The following is a 21,071-nucleotide window of genomic DNA, read 5'->3' as shown; positions in this document are numbered from 1 at the left end:
TAGAATGGGAATAAGCACTGAATGGGAATAAGCACAGAATGGGAATAAGCACAGAATGGGAATAAGCATAGAATGTGAATAAGCACTCAATGTGAATAAGCACTGAATGTGAATAAGCACAGAATGGGAATAAGCATAGAATATGAATAAGCACTGAATGTGAATAAGCACAGAATGTGAATAAGCACCGAATGTGAATAAGCACTATGTGAATAAGCACAGAATGGGAATAAGCACTGTATGTGAATAAGCACAGAATGGGAATAAACACAAAATGTGAATAAGCACAAAATGGGAATAAGCACTGAATGTGAATAAGCACTGAATGTGAATTAGGACAGAATGTGAATAAGCACAGAATGGGAATAAGCACTGTATGTGAATACGCACAGAATGGGAATAAGCATAGAATGTGAATAAACACAAAATGTGAATAAGCACTGAATGTGAATAAGCACAGAATGGGAATAAGCACTGAATGTGAATAAGCCTTGCTTGTGAATTAGGACAGAATGTGAATAAGCACTGAATGTGAATAAGCCTTGCATGTGAATCAGGACAGAATGGGAATTTTTTTTTTTTTTTTTTTTTTTGTATACTGAATCGAGGCTCGTGAAAGAGCTAACATTTACTTCACAAACAAATCAACCAGACAAACAAAATATATAAAAAGAGGGAGCGGAAAACAAGATGGGTAGAGAAGGGGAAGCACACAATCACAACATTTGAGAGCAGGGAGATGTGTGGAAGGGAGAGGGCTTGGGGGGAGGAGGCGTGGGAAGGGGGGGTGGGGGGGGGGGGGGGAGGGAGAAGTATAAAACACAAGGACACCAAGGACTTCCAGGACAGAAGTTGGTATTTCAAAAAAGTGGAATTGGGGTGAAATTAGCGGGGGTAGAAAAGATCAAGGTTTTGGATGGGGGAAGATAAGAGATGGTGGTGAACAGCTGTTTTAAAGACCTGGAGGGTGGAGTGGGATTGAAGAGAGTGAGGGAGTTTGTTCCAGATGCGGGAGAAAAGAGGAATGAAGGAGTGAAGGTGAGCAGAGAGTCTTGATTTTGGCAGTTTGACCATAAGAGGGTTGCAGGCAGATCTTGTGCGACCTGTAGGAATATTTGCGGGACAGAGCCCAGAGAGAGCTGGGGGGGCAAGGCCAGAGAGGAGTCGGTAGAAGACGGAAAGACCACCAACCTGCCTGCGGTGAGTGAGTGAGAGGCCCTTGGAGTTAGCTTCATAAGCCTTGCATGTGAATAAGCACTGAATGTGAATAAGCCTTGCATGTGAATAAGCACTGAATGTGAATAAGCCTTGCATGTGAAAAGCACTGAATGTGAATAAGCACAGAATGGGAATAAGCACTGTATGTGAATAAGCCTTGCATGTGAATCAGCACAGAATGGCAATAAGCACTGAATGTGAATAAGCACAGAATGGGAATAAGCACTGAATGTGAATAAGCCTTGCATGTGAATCAGCACAGAATGGCAATAAGCACTGTACATGAATAAGCACAGAATGGGAATAAGCACTGTATGTGAATAAGCACTGTATGTGACTAAGCAATGTATGTGAATAAGCACTGTATGTGAATAAGCAATGTATGTGAATAAGCACTGTTTGTGAATAAGCACTGAATGTGAATAAGCCTTGCATGTGAATTAGCACCGTATGTGAATAAGCACAGAATGTGAATAAGCACTGAATGTGAATAAGCACTGAATGTGAATAAGCCTTGCATGTGAATCAGGACAGAATGGGATTAAGCACTGTATGTGAATAAGCACAGAATATGAATAAGCACAGAATGTGAATAAGCACTGAATGTGAATAAGCACAGAATGTGAATAAGCACTGAATGTGAATAAGCACTGAATGTGAATAAGCCTTGCATGTGAATCAGCACAGAATGGGAATAAGCACTGTATGTGAATAAGCACTGTATGTGAATAAGCAATGTCTGTGACTAAGCACTGTATGTGAATAAGCACTGTATGTGAATAAGCACTGTATGTGAATAAGCACTGAATGTGAATAAGTCTTGCATGTGAATCAGCACAGAATGGCAATAAGCACTGTATGTGAATAAGCACAGAATGGGAATAAGCACTGAATGTGAATAAGCGCAGAATGGGAATAAGCACTGTATGTGAATAAGCACAGAATGGGAATAAGCACAGAATGGGAATAAGCCTTGCATGTAAATCAGCACTGTATGTGAATAAGCACAGAATGTGAATAAGCACTGAATGTGAATAAGCACTGAATGTGAATAAGCCTTGCATGTGAATCAGCACAGAATGGGAATAAGCACTGTATGTGACTAAGCACTGTATGTGAATAAGCACTGTATGTGAATAAGCAATGTCTGTGACTAAGCACTGTATGTGAATAAGCACTGTATGTGAATAAGCAATGTATGTGAATAAGCACTGTATGTGAATAAGCACTGAATATGAATAAGCCTTGCATGTGAATAAGCACAGAATGTGAATAAGCACAGAATGGGAATAAGCACAGAATGGCAATAAGCACTGTATGTGAATAAGCACAGAGTGGCAATAAGCACTGTATGTGAATAAGCACAGAATGGGAATAAGCACAGGATGTGAATAAGCACAGAATATGAATAAGCACGATGTGAATAAGCACAGAATGTGAATAAGCACAGAATGGGAATAAGCACTGTATGTGAATAAGCACAGAATGTGAATATGCACAGAATGTGAATAAGCACAGAATGTGAATAAGCCTTGCATGTGAATAAGCACAAAATGGGAATAGCACTGTATGTGAATAAGCACAGAATGTGAATAAGCACAGAATGTGAATAAGCACTGAATGTGAATAAGCCTTCCATGTGAATAAGCACAGAATGGGAATAAGCACAGAATGGGAATAAGCACAGAATGTGAATAAGCACTGAATGTGAATAAGCCTTCCATGTGAATAAGCACAGAATGTGAATAAGCACAGAATGTGAATAAGCCTTGCATGTGAATCAGGACAGAATGGAAATAAGCACTGTATGTGAATAAGCAATGTATGTGAATAAGCACAATGTGAATAAGTCCAGAATGGGAATAAGCCTTGCATGTGAATCAGGACAGAATGGGAATAAGCACTGTATGTGAATAAGCACTGTATGTGAATAAGCAATGTATGTGACCAAGCACTGTATGTGAATCAGCACAGAATGGCAATAAGCACTGTATGTGAATAAGCACAGAATGGGAATAAGCACTGAATGTGAATAAGCACAGAATGGGAATAAGCACTGTATGTGAATAAGCACAGAATGGGAATAAGCACAGAATGGGAATAAGCCTTGCATGTGAATCAGCACAGAATGGCAATAAGCACTGTATGTGAATAAGTCTTGCATGTGAATCAGCACAGAATGGGAATAAGCACTGTATGTGAATCAGCACAGAATGGGAATAAGCACTGAATGTGAATCAGCACAGAATGGGAATAAGCACTGTATGTGAATCAGCACAGAATGGGAATAAGCACTGTATGTGAATCAGCACAGAATGGGAATAAGCACTGAATGTGAATAAGCACAGAATGGGAATAAGCACTGTATGTGAATCAGCACAGAATGGGAATAAGCACTGAATGTGAATAAGTCTTGCATGTGAATCAGCACAGAATGGCAATAAGCACTGTATGTGAATAAGCACAGAATGTGAATAAGCACTGAATGTGAATAAGCACTGAATGTGAATAAGCCTTGCATGTGAATCAGCACAGAATGGGAATAAGCACTGTATGTGACTAAGCACTGTATGTGAATAAGCACTGTATGTGAATAAGCAATGTCTGTGACTAAGCACTGTATGTGAATAAGCACTGTATGTGAATAAGCAATGGATGTGAATAAGCACTGTATGTGAATAAGCACTGAATGTGAATAAGCCTTGCATGTGAATAAGCACAGAATGTGAATAAGCACAGAATGGGAATAAGCACAGAATGGCAATAAGCACTATGTGAATAAGCACAGAATGGCAATAAGCACTGTATGTGAATAAGCACAGAATGGGAATAAGCACAGAATGTGAATAAGCACAGAATATGAATAAGCACGATGTGAATAAGCACAGAATGTGAATAAGCACAGAATGGGAATAATCACTGTATGTGAATAAGCACAGAATGTGAATAAGCACAGAATGTGAATATGCACAGAATGTGAATAAGCACAGAATGTGTATAAGCACAGAATGTGAATAAGCACTGAATGTGAATAAGCCTTGCATGTGAATAAGCACAAAATGGCAATAGCACTGTATGTGAATAAGCACAGAATGTGAATAAGCACAGAATGTGAATAAGCACTGAATGTGAATAAGCCTTCCATGTGAATAAGCACAGAATGGGAATAAGCACAGAATGTGAATAAGCACTGAATGTGAATAAGCCTTCCATGTGAATAAGCACAGAATGTGAATAAGCACAGAATGTGAATAAGCCTTGCATGTGAATCAGGACAGAATGGGAATAAGCACTGTATGTGAATAAGCAATGTATGTGAATAAGCACTGAATGTGAATAAGTCCAGAATGGGAATAAGCCTTGCATGTGAATCAGGACAGAATGGGATTAAGCACTGTATGTGAATAAGCACTGTATGTGAATAAGCAATGTATGTGAATAAGCACTGTATGTGAATAAGCACTGAATGTGAATAAGCATAGCATGGGAATAAGCATAGAATGTGAATTAGCACAGAATGGGAATAAGCACAGAATGTGAATAAGCACAGAATGTGAAAAAGCCTTGCATGTGAATTAGGACAGAATGTGAATAAGCACTGTATGTGAATAAGCACTGAATGTGAATAAGCCTTCCATGTGAATAAGCACAGAATGGGAATAAGCACAGAATGGGAATAAGCACAGAATGTGAATAAGCACTGAATGTGAATAAGCCTTCCATGTGAATAAGCACAGAATGTGAATAAGCACAGAATGTGAATAAGCCTTGCATGTGAATCAGGACAGAATGGAAATAAGCACTGTATGTGAATAAGCAATGTATGTGAATAAGCACAATGTGAATAAGTCCAGAATGGGAATAAGCCTTGCATGTGAATCAGGACAGAATGGGAATAAGCACTGTATGTGAATAAGCACTGTATGTGAATAAGCAATGTATGTGACCAAGCACTGTATGTGAATCAGCACAGAATGGCAATAAGCACTGTATGTGAATAAGCACAGAATGGGAATAAGCACTGAATGTGAATAAGCACAGAATGGGAATAAGCACTGTATGTGAATAAGCACAGAATGGGAATAAGCACAGAATGGGAATAAGCCTTGCATGTGAATCAGCACAGAATGGCAATAAGCACTGTATGTGAATAAGTCTTGCATGTGAATCAGCACAGAATGGGAATAAGCACTGTATGTGAATCAGCACAGAATGGGAATAAGCACTGAATGTGAATCAGCACAGAATGGGAATAAGCACTGTATGTGAATCAGCACAGAATGGGAATAAGCACTGTATGTGAATCAGCACAGAATGGGAATAAGCACTGAATGTGAATAAGCACAGAATGGGAATAAGCACTGTATGTGAATCAGCACAGAATGGGAATAAGCACTGAATGTGAATAAGTCTTGCATGTGAATCAGCACAGAATGGCAATAAGCACTGTATGTGAATAAGCACAGAATGTGAATAAGCACTGAATGTGAATAAGCACTGAATGTGAATAAGCCTTGCATGTGAATCAGCACAGAATGGGAATAAGCACTGTATGTGACTAAGCACTGTATGTGAATAAGCACTGTATGTGAATAAGCAATGTCTGTGACTAAGCACTGTATGTGAATAAGCACTGTATGTGAATAAGCAATGGATGTGAATAAGCACTGTATGTGAATAAGCACTGAATGTGAATAAGCCTTGCATGTGAATAAGCACAGAATGTGAATAAGCACAGAATGGGAATAAGCACAGAATGGCAATAAGCACTATGTGAATAAGCACAGAATGGCAATAAGCACTGTATGTGAATAAGCACAGAATGGGAATAAGCACAGAATGTGAATAAGCACAGAATATGAATAAGCACGATGTGAATAAGCACAGAATGTGAATAAGCACAGAATGGGAATAATCACTGTATGTGAATAAGCACAGAATGTGAATAAGCACAGAATGTGAATATGCACAGAATGTGAATAAGCACAGAATGTGTATAAGCACAGAATGTGAATAAGCACTGAATGTGAATAAGCCTTGCATGTGAATAAGCACAAAATGGCAATAGCACTGTATGTGAATAAGCACAGAATGTGAATAAGCACAGAATGTGAATAAGCACTGAATGTGAATAAGCCTTCCATGTGAATAAGCACAGAATGGGAATAAGCACAGAATGTGAATAAGCACTGAATGTGAATAAGCCTTCCATGTGAATAAGCACAGAATGTGAATAAGCACAGAATGTGAATAAGCCTTGCATGTGAATCAGGACAGAATGGGAATAAGCACTGTATGTGAATAAGCAATGTATGTGAATAAGCACTGAATGTGAATAAGTCCAGAATGGGAATAAGCCTTGCATGTGAATCAGGACAGAATGGGATTAAGCACTGTATGTGAATAAGCACTGTATGTGAATAAGCAATGTATGTGAATAAGCACTGTATGTGAATAAGCACTGAATGTGAATAAGCATAGCATGGGAATAAGCATAGAATGTGAATTAGCACAGAATGGGAATAAGCACAGAATGTGAATAAGCACAGAATGTGAAAAAGCCTTGCATGTGAATTAGGACAGAATGTGAATAAGCACTGTATGTGAATAAGCACAATGTGAATAAGCATAGAATGTGAATTAGCACAGAATGGGAATAAGCATAGAATGTGAATAAGCACAGAATGTGAAAAAGCCTTGCATGTGAATTAGGACAGAATGTGAATAAGCACTGAATGTGAATAAGCATAGAATGTGAATTAGCACAGAATGGGAATAAGCATAGAATGTGAATAAGCACAGAATGTGAAAAAGCCTTGCATGTGAATTAGGACAGAAGGTGAATAAGCACTGAATGTGAATAAGCATAGAATGGGAATAAGGACAGAATGTGAAAAAGCACTGAATGTGAATTAGGACAGAATGTGAATAAGCACTGAATGTGAATAAGCATAGAATGTGAATAAACACAAAATGTGAATACGCACAGTATGTGAATAAGCACAGAATGGGAATAAGCATAGAATGTGAATCAGGACAGAATGGGAATAAGCACTGAATGTGAATAAGCACAGAATGTGAATAAGCACTGTATGTGAATAAGCACAGAATGTGAATAAGCACAGAATGGGAATAAGCACAGAATGGGAATAAGCACTGAATGGGAATAAGCACTGTATGTGAATAAGCACTGAATGTGAATAAGCACAGAATGTGAATAAGCACTGAATGTGAATAAGCACTGTATGTGAATAAGCACTGTATGTGAATAAGCACTGAATGTGAATAAGCACTGAATGTGAATAAGCACAGAATGGGAATAAGCATAGAATGTGAATAAGCACAGAATGTGAAAAAGCCTTGCATGTGAATTAGGACAGAATGTGAATAAGCACTGAATGTGAATAAGCACAGAATGGGAATAAGCATAGAATGTGAATAAGCACTGAATGTGAATAAGCACAGAATGGGAATAAGCATAGAATGTGAATAAGCACTGTATGTGAATAAGCACAGAATGGGAATAAGCATAGAATGGGAATAAGCACTGAATGGGAATAAGCACAGAATGGGAATAAGCACAGAATGGGAATAAGCATAGAATGTGAATAAGCACTCAATGTGAATAAGCACTGAATGTGAATAAGCACAGAATGGGAATAAGCATAGAATATGAATAAGCACTGAATGTGAATAAGCACAGAATGTGAATAAGCACCGAATGTGAATAAGCACTATGTGAATAAGCACAGAATGGGAATAAGCACTATGTGAATAAGCACAGAATGGGAATAAACACAAAATGTGAATAAGCACAAAATGGGAATAAGCACTGAATGTGAATAAGCACTGAATGTGAATTAGGACAGAATGTGAATAAGCACAGAATGGGAATAAGCACTGTATGTGAATACGCACAGAATGGGAATAAGCATAGAATGTGAATAAACACAAAATGTGAATAAGCACTGAATGTGAATAAGCACAGAATGGGAATAAGCACTGAATGTGAATAAGCCTTGCTTGTGAATTAGGACAGAATGTGAATAAGCACTGAATGTGAATAAGCCTTGCATGTGAATCAGGACAGAATGGGAATTTTTTTTTTTTTTTTTTTTTTTTGTATACTGAATCGAGGCTCGTGAAAGAGCTAACATTTACTTCACAAACAAATCAACCAGACAAACAAAATATATAAAAAGAGGGAGCGGAAAACAAGATGGGGAGAGAAGGGGAAGCACACAATCACAACATTTGAGAGCAGGGAGATGTGTGGAAGGGAGAGGGCTTGGGGGGAGGAGGCGTGGGAAGGGGGGTGGGGGGGGGGGGAGGGAGAAGTATAAAACACAAGGACACCAAGGACTTCCAGGACAGAAGTTGGTATTTCAAAAAAGTGGAATTGGGGTGAAATTAGCGGGGGTAGAAAAGATCAAGGTTTTGGATGGGGGAAGATAAGAGATGGTGGTGAACAGCTGTTTTAAAGACCTGGAGGGTGGAGTGGGATTGAAGAGAGTGAGGGAGTTTGTTCCAGATGCGGGAGAAAAGAGGAATGAAGGAGTGAAGGTGAGCAGAGAGTCTTGATTTTGGCAGTTTGACCATAAGAGGGTTGCAGGCAGATCTTGTGCGACCTGTAGGAATATTTGCGGGACAGAGCCCAGAGAGAGCTGGGGGGGCAAGGCCAGAGAGGAGTCGGTAGAAGACGGAAAGACCACCAACCTGCCTGCGGTGAGTGAGTGAGAGGCCCTTGGAGTTAGCTTCATAAGCCTTGCATGTGAATAAGCACTGAATGTGAATAAGCCTTGCATGTGAATAAGCACTGAATGTGAATAAGCCTTGCATGTGAAAAGCACTGAATGTGAATAAGCACAGAATGGGAATAAGCACTGTATGTGAATAAGCCTTGCATGTGAATCAGCACAGAATGGCAATAAGCAGTGAATGTGAATAAGCACAGAATGGGAATAAGCACTGAATGTGAATAAGCCTTGCATGTGAATCAGCACAGAATGGCAATAAGCACTGTACATGAATAAGCACAGAATGGGAATAAGCACTGTATGTGAATAAGCACTGTATGTGACTAAGCAATGTATGTGAATAAGCACTGTATGTGAATAAGCAATGTATGTGAATAAGCACTGTTTGTGAATAAGCACTGAATGTGAATAAGCCTTGCATGTGAATTAGCACAGAATGGCAATAAGCACTGTATGTGAATAAGCACTGTATGTGAATAAGCACAGAATGTGAATAAGCACAGAATGGCAATAAGCACTGTATGTGAATAAGCACAGAATGTGAATAAGCACAAAATGTGAATAAGCACTGAATGTGAATAAGCACAAAATGTGAATAAGCACTGAATGTGAACAAGCACAAAATGTGAATAAGCACTGAATGTGAATAAGCACAAAATGTGAATAAGCACTGAATGTGAATAAGCACAAAATGTGAATAAGCACTGAATGTGAATAAGCACAAAATGTGAATAAGCACTGAATGTGAATAAGTACAAAATGTGAATAAGCACAGAATGGGAATAAGCACAAAATGTGAATAAGCACAAAATGTGAATAAGCACTGAATGTGAATAAGCACAAAATGTGAATAAGCACTGAATGTGAATAAGCACAAAATGTGAATAAGCACTGAATGTGAATAAGCACAAAATGTGAATAAGCACTGAATGTGAATAAGCACAAAATGTGAATAAGCACTGAATGTGAATAAGTACAAAATGTGAATAAGCACAGAATGGGAATAAGCACAAAATGTGAATAAGTACAAAATGTGAATAAGCACCGAATGGGAATAAGCACAAAATGTGAATAAGCACAAAATGTGAATAAGCACTGAATGTGAATAAGCACAAAATGTGAATAAGCACTGAATGGGAATAAGCACAAAATGTGAATTGACATTACAGAAAGTCTGTGATGAAGGGCAATCAGAGGCTTAAACAATTAAAGAAGCTTGAGTTGGTTGCAGTTTTGTTTTTGCAATTTTTGTCATTTCCCAACACCGTTGTGCAGCTGCCCTCACTACTTCACAGCGGTTGAGCAGTGTGTCACAACAAAGCATAAAAATCAAGTTAAAAGAAAGAAAAGTCATAATTAGTATTATTATTTGCATTCAAATCACAACTCACCTGATGAATCAACTGGATGCTTTCCTTAACCAGAGATACGCATGACAATGTAAAGATCATCAGCAGCAGAAACTTGTCTAATGTTCCTCCAAACGGTTCCTGCAAAGACAATCACACAATGACCCAAAAAAGGCATTTGTGTTGAAAAATTCAATGAAAACTTTGAAACAAACTATGGATCTGGGCCTATGTTTGACTATAGTAACTTAATGTGTTTGTAATTGGTGGGTGAGTGGTGAGTGGTGAGGACACCAGCCTGACATCCCAGAAGTTCGAGGTTTCATGCAGCTGAAACAGGCATAGGATGTGCATTCTCAGACTCTGAAAAAATTCTCTCATCACATTTTCGAAGCTCCACACGGTCTCCACGTTTTTCGAAGTTAAGTCTGTTCACAATTGTATTTTGTCGAAACTGTATTTATCTTTCGGTGTGTGAAGTTATTGTGTGCAACTTTGGTTGTTTCTCGGTGTTTATCTGTCATAAATTGATCGTCTGTTTGCCGTGTCGCGAGCAAGGCCTTGTACAGTGTGCACTGTACAACCTTGAGGCTTTGTTTTTCTCTCAGTGGTCCGTCGTTTGTGATCCAATAACTTTCGTTCTCTGTATTCCCAGGCTTTTCACCCACAGCCTACTTCCTTGTGTAAATCTCAACTCAAAAAAAAAAAAACATTTCCTTCTCTGTTCTCATTCGTTTATTCATTCTTATTCGTTCGTTCGTTCTTCGACCACGTGTTTCTCCCCCATTTCCCCAGATAGTTTTCACTCATTAACCTTCAATGTTTACACTTTCCCCTCAAGTTATGTATTCCGTCATATTTTATAACACCTTTTTCTTCTTCTTCTTTAAAAGGCTGCTTTCGACTTGCTCACCAAATCAATTCATCCCAAAAAAAATATCCATCTCCTATAGTGCCTTTTTTCTACATTCCCTAAACTCTCCTGCACTCCATCCTCCATCCAGCGTCCTTAAACGTATTTTTAACTCGAAGGTCACAAGAAACTCATTTTGCAATAAATGTTCGTTTCCCATAAATCGTACACTTTCAAAAATCCAATCTCACCCCTCCCCTCCAAATCTTCCCCATAACCCCTCCCCTCCAAATCTTCCCCATCACCCCTCCCCTCCAAATCTTCCCCATCACCCATCCCTTTCAAATCTCCCCCCTTGCCCCCTCCCTCCTAAACTACCCCCTCACCCCTCCCCGCCAAGACGCCCCCTCGCCCCTCCCCTCCTAGACTCCTGCCTCACCCCTCCCCTCCAAATCTCCCCCATATCCCATCCCTTTCAAATCCCTCCCCTTGTCCCTTCCCTCCCAAACTCCCCCCTCACCCCTCCCCTTCAAATCTCCCCACCCTCATTGCTTCTCAATTTCCCCCCTCTCACTCCCCCTCCTCAAAGCGTCCTCCCCGCTTCTTCCCCCCTCAAACTCTCACCTCCATCTCCCCCAACCTTCTGCCTCGCTCTTCCCCCTCCTCAAATAACACCTCATTGTGGCTCACCCAATCACCATCAAACCTTTTGTCCGCCCCATCCTTCCCTTTCTCCGAGCTATTCTGAAATCTCTGACACACCTTCAACAGCTCTCCCTACCTCTTCCACCTCTTCCACATCTTACCCTACCCCTCCTCCCCCCTGTTCTGTATCTGATGCTCCCCCTTCCTCTTCATTAACGGTATGGACCTCAAACATCCGGGGCCTTCGTTCAAACTTAACTGATCTCTCCATACAGGTTGCTTCTGTCAAACCAGACGTGATCTGCTTAACAGAAACTTTCCTCCTTTATGATGTCTCTGATTCCATAGTATCTCTCCCGGGCTACTCCCTCCTCCGGTATGATAGACCTGAGCCTCGTCCTGGAGGCGGGGTTGCTATCTTTATCAAAAACTCTCTTCCTCACTCGCCCTGCACTGCACTCTCTCCACCTCACCCCCAGGAATACCTCTGGCTACGGCTTCACCTTCGCTCCCACCTCTTGTTCATATGTGTGTTGTACCGTCCACCAAACAGTGATGACTCCATCTACATCTCGCTGTCTGATGATATGGACCAACTTCTATCTACTCATCCCAACTCTCTCTTCCTCATATGTGGTGATTTCAACTGTCATCATGCCAGTTGGCTGGGTGTGGGTACCTCTCTCACCAGCCATGGCTCCTCAGCAAAGGACTTCTGCGACTCACTGGGACTGACACAATCTGTCAATTTCCCGACCCGGATCTCAGTCAACGGAACATCTTCTCTTCTGGACTTGGTTATGACTAACTTCCCTGAAAATGTCTGCTGCTCTTCTTCTGCTCCGATCGGATCATCTGATCATGTCCTTGTTAAAGTGGACATCTCTCTGACCATCCTCAGGGAGCCTGCTCAGCGTCGACGAGTCTGGCATTTCACTCAGGCCAACTGGCACGGTCTTCAAGCAGCCATCAATCATCTGGACTGGTCTCCCATCTCTACCACCTCTGACATCAACTCATCCTGGGAATTCTTCCAAAGTAAATTGCTCTCTCTCATGCACAGATTTATCCCATCTCGTCTTCAGTTGTCATACCCTTCCTCCCGTCCATGGTACACGGAATCTTGTGGTGAGGCTGTTGCCCAGAAACAACTTGCCTTCGTCTCCTGGAAAGCAAATCCAACGGAAGGAAATCTCATTTCCTTTCACAAAGCCCGAAACAAGTGTGTGTCCACCCTCAGGAGAGCCAGGAAACAATATCTCTCCGTTCTCAAGACCGAACTCTCTTATCTGTCTCCCTCTTCCAAATCCTGGTGGCGTCTGGTCAAATCCGTTTCTGGTGTTTGTTCCCCCTCCATCCCCTCCCTTACCTCAAACGGCTACACAGCTGACTCCGCACGTGAAAAAGCTGAATGCCTCAACTCTGTGTTTGCCTCTAAATCTTGTGTCCCAAACCCATCCCTCTCTGTACCCACCATACCCAGTCGTACCCTGCTGCTCCTGGACTCCGTGTCCTTTCCTCCTGACAAGGTGGAAAAGTTTCTGTCAACCCTCGACTCTGATTCTGCAACTGGACCCGACGGCATCAGCCCACGGGTCCTAAAATCCTGCTCTGCTGCTCTATCTCACCCTCTCTCTGTTCTCTTCACCCTCTCTTTTGCTCAAGGTCAACTGCCATCTGCTTGGAAATCAGCCAACATCACCGCTTTGCACAAAAAAGGTGCAAAAACAGATCCTAGCAACTACAGACCAATCAGCCTTCTCCCAATTATCAGCAAAGTCATGGAATCCATCATTGCTTCTGATATGAAATCTTTCCTCTTCTCCAATGGCTTGATCTCTGATCATCAATTTGGTTTCAGACCAGGTCACTCTACTCTGGACATGCTGCTTCTGCTGTCTCAACAATGGATGGAGGTCCTCAATGCCAAACAGGAAATTAGAGCTGTCTCCCTCGACATATCACGTGCCTTCGACACGGTCTGGCACCCCGCTCTGCTCACCAAACTCTCCTCCTTTGGTATCCATGGAAATCTCCACGCATGGCTGGCGGACTTCCTCTCTAGTCGTCGTCAACGTGTGGCCCTGAATGGGTTTCTCTCATCTCCTCTTCCTGTTCAGGCTGGAGTTCCCCAAGGCAGTGTTCTGGGCCCCGTGCTTTTTCTGGTCTTCATCAATGATCTCTCTGACTCTCTCGAAAATCCTCTCTATCTCTTTGCTGATGACTCCACTCTCTGCCGCTCCATTCCTCTTCCCTCAGATCGGCAGTCTGCTGCCTCCTCACTCTCTGAAGACCTGGACAAAATCACAGACTGGTCAAACAAGTGGAACATGTCTTTCAATCCTGACAAATCTCACACTCTTACTATGTCTCTCCGAAAAGATCGACTGGACAACCCTCCCATCTACTTTCTCAACAATCCTCTCCAAGAAGTTCTGTCGCTCAAGATTTTGGGTCTCACTATCTGCCATGATCTTTCTTGGGAAAACCACATTTCCAAGCTGGCCTCCAAAGCCAGTCGCCGACTGGGCATCCTCCGTCGTGCGAAGTCCTTCCTCGGCACACCTGAGCTCCTCACCACATACAAGGCTTTCATCCGCAGCTCAATGGAATACTGTTCTCCCCTATGGGCCGGTGCTCCTGCCTCACACCTAGCTCGGCTTCACGCTGTTGAAACCAAAGCTTTCAGAATTATTGGAATCTCCCGCGATGAAGCTATCTCTGAGGGCCTTTCACTCACTCACCGCAGGCAGGTAGGTGGTCTTTTTGTCTTCTACCGACTCCTCTCCGGCCTTGCACCCCCAGCTCTCTCTGTGCTCTGTCCCCCAAATATTCCTACAGGTCGCACAAGATCTGCCAGCAACCCTCTGATGGTTAAACTGCCGAAATCTCGGCTCTCCGCTCACCTTCACTCTTTCATTCCTCTTTTCTCCCGCCTCTGGAACAAACTCCCTCACTCCCTTCAATCCCACTCCTCCCTCCAGGTCTTTAAAACAGCTGTTCACCACCATCTCTTATCTTCCCCCATCCAAAACCTTGATCTTTTCTACCCCCGCTAATTCACCCCAGATCCACCTTGTTTGAAATTCCAACTTCTTTCCTGGAAGTCCTGGCAGTGTCCATATGTTTTATACCTCTCCCACTGCCCCCTTCCCACGCCCCCCCCCCCCCCCAAAGCCCTCGCCCTCTCTCAGATCTCTCGATGTCTCCATGTCTCTCGGTCCCTGCTCTCAAATGTTGTGTTTGTGTCCTTCCCCCTCTCTCCCCATCTTGTCTACCGCTCCCTATGTTATATGTTTTATGTGTCGGTTTGTCTTTCTGTGTGATTAATGTTCGCTCTTTCACGAGCCTCGATCTTGTATACAAAAAAAAAATAAAAAAAAAAAAAAAAAAAATCGAGCTTATCTCGGAAGTACGAGTATGTATCATGTCTGATTTGATTGTGAGTAAAAACCCAGCAGGTTGAATAATCATCGTGAAGCCGGGGGTCAATATGGATGCTGTATCACGACTGAAGGTCATGTGTGTGATGCCAGTCCAAATGTTGTGGCTGACATTAAACGACCTCAGGGCATGAAGTGAGGGGCATTGAAATGCTAACTATGAAATGGCAGCACCACTCAAAATCCCCTTATCTGAATTGGAAAGAAAATACATGGATCTCCACTGTAATTGGGCTGAGCATGAAAGTGTTGCCCAGGGCTAAGTGCAATCCCTTCCGCAGCATATTTTGGGCACACAGATATAGACTAGGCCAGACTAAAAAGAACGTGCAAGAAAAGGGTGATTAAAGCATTTCTGTTAATTGCTTGCATAAATTATGCAAGCAATTAACAGAGCATTAATTAATTACTAACGAATGAGCATTAATTACAAACTTCCGCTTCCGGTCCCCCGAGCGACGAGGCTTGCTTCGATCTCTCCACGACATCAAAGTTTGAGTATTTTCCCATTCGTGTCTTTGTCAAATTTCCACTGGTTATTTTATTGTGTATGTGTTATTGTGTGTTTCTATTTATTTTTGGTTTTGTAATTATTGCAAATTTGTGTGTAATTCGTCGGTTTTTGCTCGCACCTCATGCACGGCCTGGTCTATCCAGGCTCCCTCCCCCACCCCCCCCACCCCGTCAGTATTTTTTGAATATAAGTTCTTTCCTTCATAGTATTTGCTTGTTTCTTTGATTTTCTTTTCTCCCCCTACCTCTCACGAACATCTTACCCTTTGTCCAACGTTTTAAAAACAAAACAAACAAATAAACAAACAAACAAAAAATCTTTATTCATTCTTTCTCTCCTCCCGGACACGTGCTTGTTCACTCTCCTCCTCGTCTCGACTTGTGCCCCGCCCCCTATATCTCGTTTTTCTTCCACCTCTGCTGCTTCTTTCTCAAATCCACATCCTCACTTCGAGACTTTTTCCAGGTTATTTTTCATGGTTTTGTTTAAATATTACTTAAATATGTTTAAACCGCAGCCGTGATGCTGACGCCGCCCCCCCCCACCCCCCCTCCCCCCCCAGAATTTCCATGTTTTAAACGTTCCCCAGTGTGTACCCTGGATTCGAATAGGTACACCGTATCCCTGCGTTTCGTAAGAGACGATTAAGAGGGTTGGCGTAAGGAAGGGCATCCGGCCATAAAAACATTGCCTCAAAAAGAGAACCATGACAATTACAACTACATATGGGCAGGATACAGCCCGAAGTGGAGATCGGTTTCTGAGGTTTGGGACATGGAATGTAGGGACAATGACAGGGAGATCAGGAGAAGTGGTGGAAGTATTGGTCAGAAGAAGAGTAGACATATGTTGTGTGCAAGACGAGATGGAAGGGAAGTGGTGTGAGAATGGTGAAGGGTAGGCAGGGACAGAAATACAAGTTTGTGTGGCAAGGGTGCCCGGAGGGCGTGAATGGTGTTGGTGTCCTGTTTTCTGAGGAGTTTGTAGACAGTGTGGTGAGTGTGACTAGAGTGAGTGACAGGTTGATGATGGTGAAAATGATGATTGGAAAACTCTTGGTGAACGTCATCTCGGGATATGCTCCGCAAGTTGGTCGGAGCGATGAAGAGAAGGACAAGTTCTGGTGTGCGATAGAGAAGCTGATGGAAAACGTGAAAGATGAGGAAGTTGTTGTGGTAGGAGGAGACCTAAATGGACATGTGGGAAGGAGTATGGATGGTTTTGAGGGAGTTAATGGGGGTTACGGATATGGTGTGAGAAATGGAGAAGGTGAAAGGATTTTAGAGTTTGCTGATGGAGCTGATTTGTTGATTTGTAATACTCAGTTCCAGAAAGAGGATAATAAGCTTGTTACATACACGTCAGGTGGGTCGACGACAACCGTTGACTACCTGCTGGTGCACAGGCAAGATAGGGGGCACCTCCGGGACACAAAGGTGATCCAGGGGGAGGAGGCTGTTTCACAGCACCACTTGGTTGTCTGCTACATAAGGGTGAAAGGTGCGAGGAGAGCTCGGCGGATGAAGTACCAACCGAGAATGAAGGTGTGGAGGTTGAAAGAGGTGACAGTAAGGGAGGCATTAAAGGAGAGGCTGAGTAGGGTAGAGGATGATGTGGTTGAGCTTGAAAGTGGTTGGATGTCAATGAAAGCTAGTCTGTTGGGAGCCGTTGGTGAGGTATGTGGATGGATAAAAGGACCACCGAGGCACTCGGAAACATGGTGGTGGGATGATGAAGTTGGAAAGAGGATTGACGAGAAGAGGAAGAAGTTCAAGGAGTGGCAGAAGGTGAAGGGTACGGGAGCAGAAACAGCAGAGCATGAAAGTTATAATGCAGCCAAGAAGGCTGCAAAGAAAGAGGTAGCAAAGGCGCAGGAGGCATGTAAGAAAATGTTCGGAGAACGCTTGGATTCAGAAGAGGGTCAGAGTGCAGTATTCAGGATTGCAAAGCAGATAGCGAAAGAGAGGTGTGATGTGATGGGGGTGAGTTGCTTGAAGGATGAAGTGGGACAAATCGTTGTCGGCCCAGATGGAATTAAAGGAAGATGGAAAAGATATATGGAAATGCTGTTGAATACAGAGAATGAATGGGATGGCAACATAGAGAGTAACCCAGTTTTAGGATCGGCAGAGAAGATAACTGAGAAGGAAGTTGAGGAAGCGTTAAAAGCAATGAAGAGTAGAAAAGCGGGAGGGCCGATGGGAGTTGTGGGAGATATGTTGAAGGCAGCAGGAAGTTGGGGTGTGAAGAGAATGACAGAGATCTGTAATCTGGTGGTGAAAGAGGGCTGCATTCCAGTGGATTGGGAACTGAGTACCCTCGTCCCTCTATACAAGGGGATAGGTGACCCTCTGGAGTGTGGCTCATACCGAGCGATAAAGTTATTGGAGCATGGAATGAAGGTATTGGAAAGGGTGTTGGAGAGGAGGATAAGGAAGAAAGTGAAGATAGACGAAATGCAGTTTGGATTCATGCCAGGAAGAGGAACGACAGACGCGCTTTTCATTGTGAGGCAGTTGCAGGAGAAGTACATGGAGAAGAGGAAGAAGTTGTTTCTTGGGTTTGTTGATCTGGAGAAAGCATTCGATAGGGTTCCACGCAAAGTATTGACATGGGCATTGAGGAAGTTAGGAGTGGAGGAATGGTTGATCAGAGTAGTGATGGCAATGTACAAAAGAGCACGCACAGCTGTAAGGACGAAGGACAGGAACAGTGGTGAGTTTGAGGTGAAGGTGGGAGTGCATCAGGGGTCGGTACTAAGTCCACTACTATTTGTAGCTGTGATGGAGGTGCTGGCTCAGAACATAAAGGAGGGTTTACCATGGGAGTTGTTGTATGCAGATGATCTGGTGTTGATTGCGGAAAGTATGGATGGACTGAAGGAAAAGATGAACAAGTGGAAGGAATGTATGGAGACAAAAGGTCTGAAGGTGAATATCGGAAAGACGAAGGTGATGGCAAGTGGTAAAGCATGTGGTGAGGTGGAAAGAACTGGGAAGTGGCCCTGTGCTGTGTGTAGGAAGGGTGTCGGAGTGAACTCCATTCAATGTACAATGTGTGCTTTATTTATTTATTTTTTATTTTTATTTTTTTGGTATACTGAATCGAGGCTCGTGAAAGAGCTGACATTTACTTCACAAACAAATCAACCAGACAAACAAAATATATAAAAAGAGGGAGCGGAAGACAAGAGAAGGGGAAGCACACAAACACTTGAGAGCACACAACATTTAAGAGCAGGGAGATGTGTGGGAGGGAGAGGGCTTGGGGGGAGGACGCGTGGGAAGGGGGGGGGGGGGGTGGGAGAAGTATAAAACACAAGGACACCAAGGACTTCCAGGACAGAAGTTGGTATTTCAAAAAAGTGGAATTGGGGTGAAATTAGCGGGGATAGAAAAGATCAAGGTTTTGGATGGGGGAAGATAAGAGATGGTGGTGAACAAGATGGTGGCGCTGAGTGGGTTCATCAAAAATGTAGTGGTCTGAGAGAGTCATTAACCAGTGTGGCAGCTACATTCAAATGTAAGGTGTGCACAGAGGGAGCTGCAGATGGAGGAAATGTTGAGTTGGATCTTGGAGACGGCGTGAAGCTGGAAGGTGTGAAAACATTTTGCTACCTCGGAGACATGCTGAATGGAGAAGGTGGATCAGACTCGGCAACGGTTGCTGGAGTGAGATGTGCATGGAAGAAGTTTCGGGAACTGAGTGGCGTGCTGATGAGGAGGGGAGTGTCGTTGAAGCTGAAGGGAAAGGTGTATGCTGCATGTGTGAGAATTGTTATGATTTATGGGAGCGAGACATGGGTAATGAACGTAGAGCAGCAACGAAGGTTGGAAAGGGTGGAAATGCAAATGGTTCGATGGATGTGCGGAGTATCGTTGAGAGAGATGAAGACAAATGATGAATTGCGAAAGATGATGGGAATAGAGCCTGTGATTGATGCTGTGAAGAGGAACAGGTTGAGATGGTTTGGTCATGTGTTGAGGAAGGATGAAAGTGACTGGTTGAGAAGAGTGATGGAAATGAATGTAGAAGGAAGTAGAGGACAGGGAAGACCGAGAAAGACTTGGCTAAAGATGGTGGAAGAAGAAATGCGGGCAAGGGGGTTAACAAGGAGAGATGCAGAAAGTAGGGCAAAATGGAGAAGATTGTCATGGGGACCGCAAGGCTAACCCCCGCTCTAGCAGGGAAAATGGCCTTTAAAATGCATGTTGTTGTTGTTGTTAATGGCTTGCATGCATGAAGACCTTGTAATTTAAAGTACGAGCGCACCTCACAACACCATGTCGTTTCAGAGGGATAGGCATCTTTGACCATTTCGGTATCTTTTGGGTCTTCATGGTGTTTTGGGTCTTCCGGGCCATTTAGGTCTTCAGGGTCTTTTGGATCCTATGGGCCTTTAAGGGTATTTCGGGTCTTGGGCTGTTTTGGGTCTTCGGGGTCTTCAGTGTCTTTTGGGTCTTACGGGTCTTTTGTTTCCTCTGGGTCTTTAAGAATCTTTGGGGTATTTTGGTTCTTTGGGTATTTAAGGGTATTTTGGGTGTAAAGGGTCTTTGGGGTCTTCAGGGTGTTTTGGGTCTTCAGGGTAGTTTGGGTCTTTTGGGTCTTTTGGGTAGACAGGGTATATTAGGTCTTCAGGGTCGTTTTGGGTCTTTGGGGTGTTTTCGGTCTTTGGGGACTTTAAGGCTATTGTGTATCTTCAGGGTGTTTTGAGTCTTTGGTGTATTTTGGGTCTTTGGGGAGTTTTGGGTCTTCAGGATATTTTGTGTCTTCGGGGTATTTTGGGTCTTCTGGGTCTTCAGTGTGTTTTGGATCTACGGGGTATTTTGGGTTTTCAGGATATTTTGGGTGCTTTTGGGTATTTTAGCTCTTCGGGGTGCTTTGGGTCTTTGGTGTCTTCAGGGTGTTTTGGTGGTCTTTTAGATCTTCTGGGTCTTTAAGGGTATTTTTGGTCTTCAGTGTATTTAAGGATCTTTTGTGTCTTCAGGGTCTTTTTGGTCTTCAGGTTATTTTGTGTCTTCAGGGTCTTTTGAGTTGGAGCAATTGATCCAGCAAATTGTCCATTTCATCAAGATCAAAATTGACGATGTTGATCAAAGTTCAGGTCAATAGGATGAAAAGTGATTTTTAGATTTAAATTGATGATTTTAGAAGTTTGACCTCGAGTTGACCTTTGACCTAAAAAAAATAGTTGGTTTCCCAATTCAGTGAGGCACTGTGCAAATGCTGTTAAATGTTCAAGTCAATTGGATGAAAATTGATGATTTTTCAGATGAAAATGGATGATTTTGG

The 21,071-nt window shown here is 42.7% G+C and overlaps 1 protein-coding gene across 1 annotated transcript in view; it reads right to left on the bottom strand.

Annotated features, from left to right (window-relative positions):
- The window catches only part of TRPA1 (transient receptor potential cation channel subfamily A member 1), a 405,999-nt gene that overhangs the window by 96,635 nt on the left and 288,293 nt on the right, over positions 1-21,071 (bottom strand). Inside the window, exon 22 of the mRNA XM_078766842.1 lies at positions 10,367-10,465. Coding sequence (XP_078622968.1) covers positions 10,367-10,465 — 99 coding nt within the window. The remainder of the gene's footprint in view (positions 1-10,366; positions 10,466-21,071) is intronic.

The sequence above is a fragment of the Myxine glutinosa genome, chromosome 12, assembly GCF_964187855.1.
Source record: "Myxine glutinosa chromosome 12, kmMyxGlut1.1, whole genome shotgun sequence".
NCBI classification, from domain to species: Eukaryota; Metazoa; Chordata; class Myxini; order Myxiniformes; family Myxinidae; genus Myxine; species Myxine glutinosa.
This window is presented reverse-complemented; position numbering and strand designations above follow the sequence as displayed.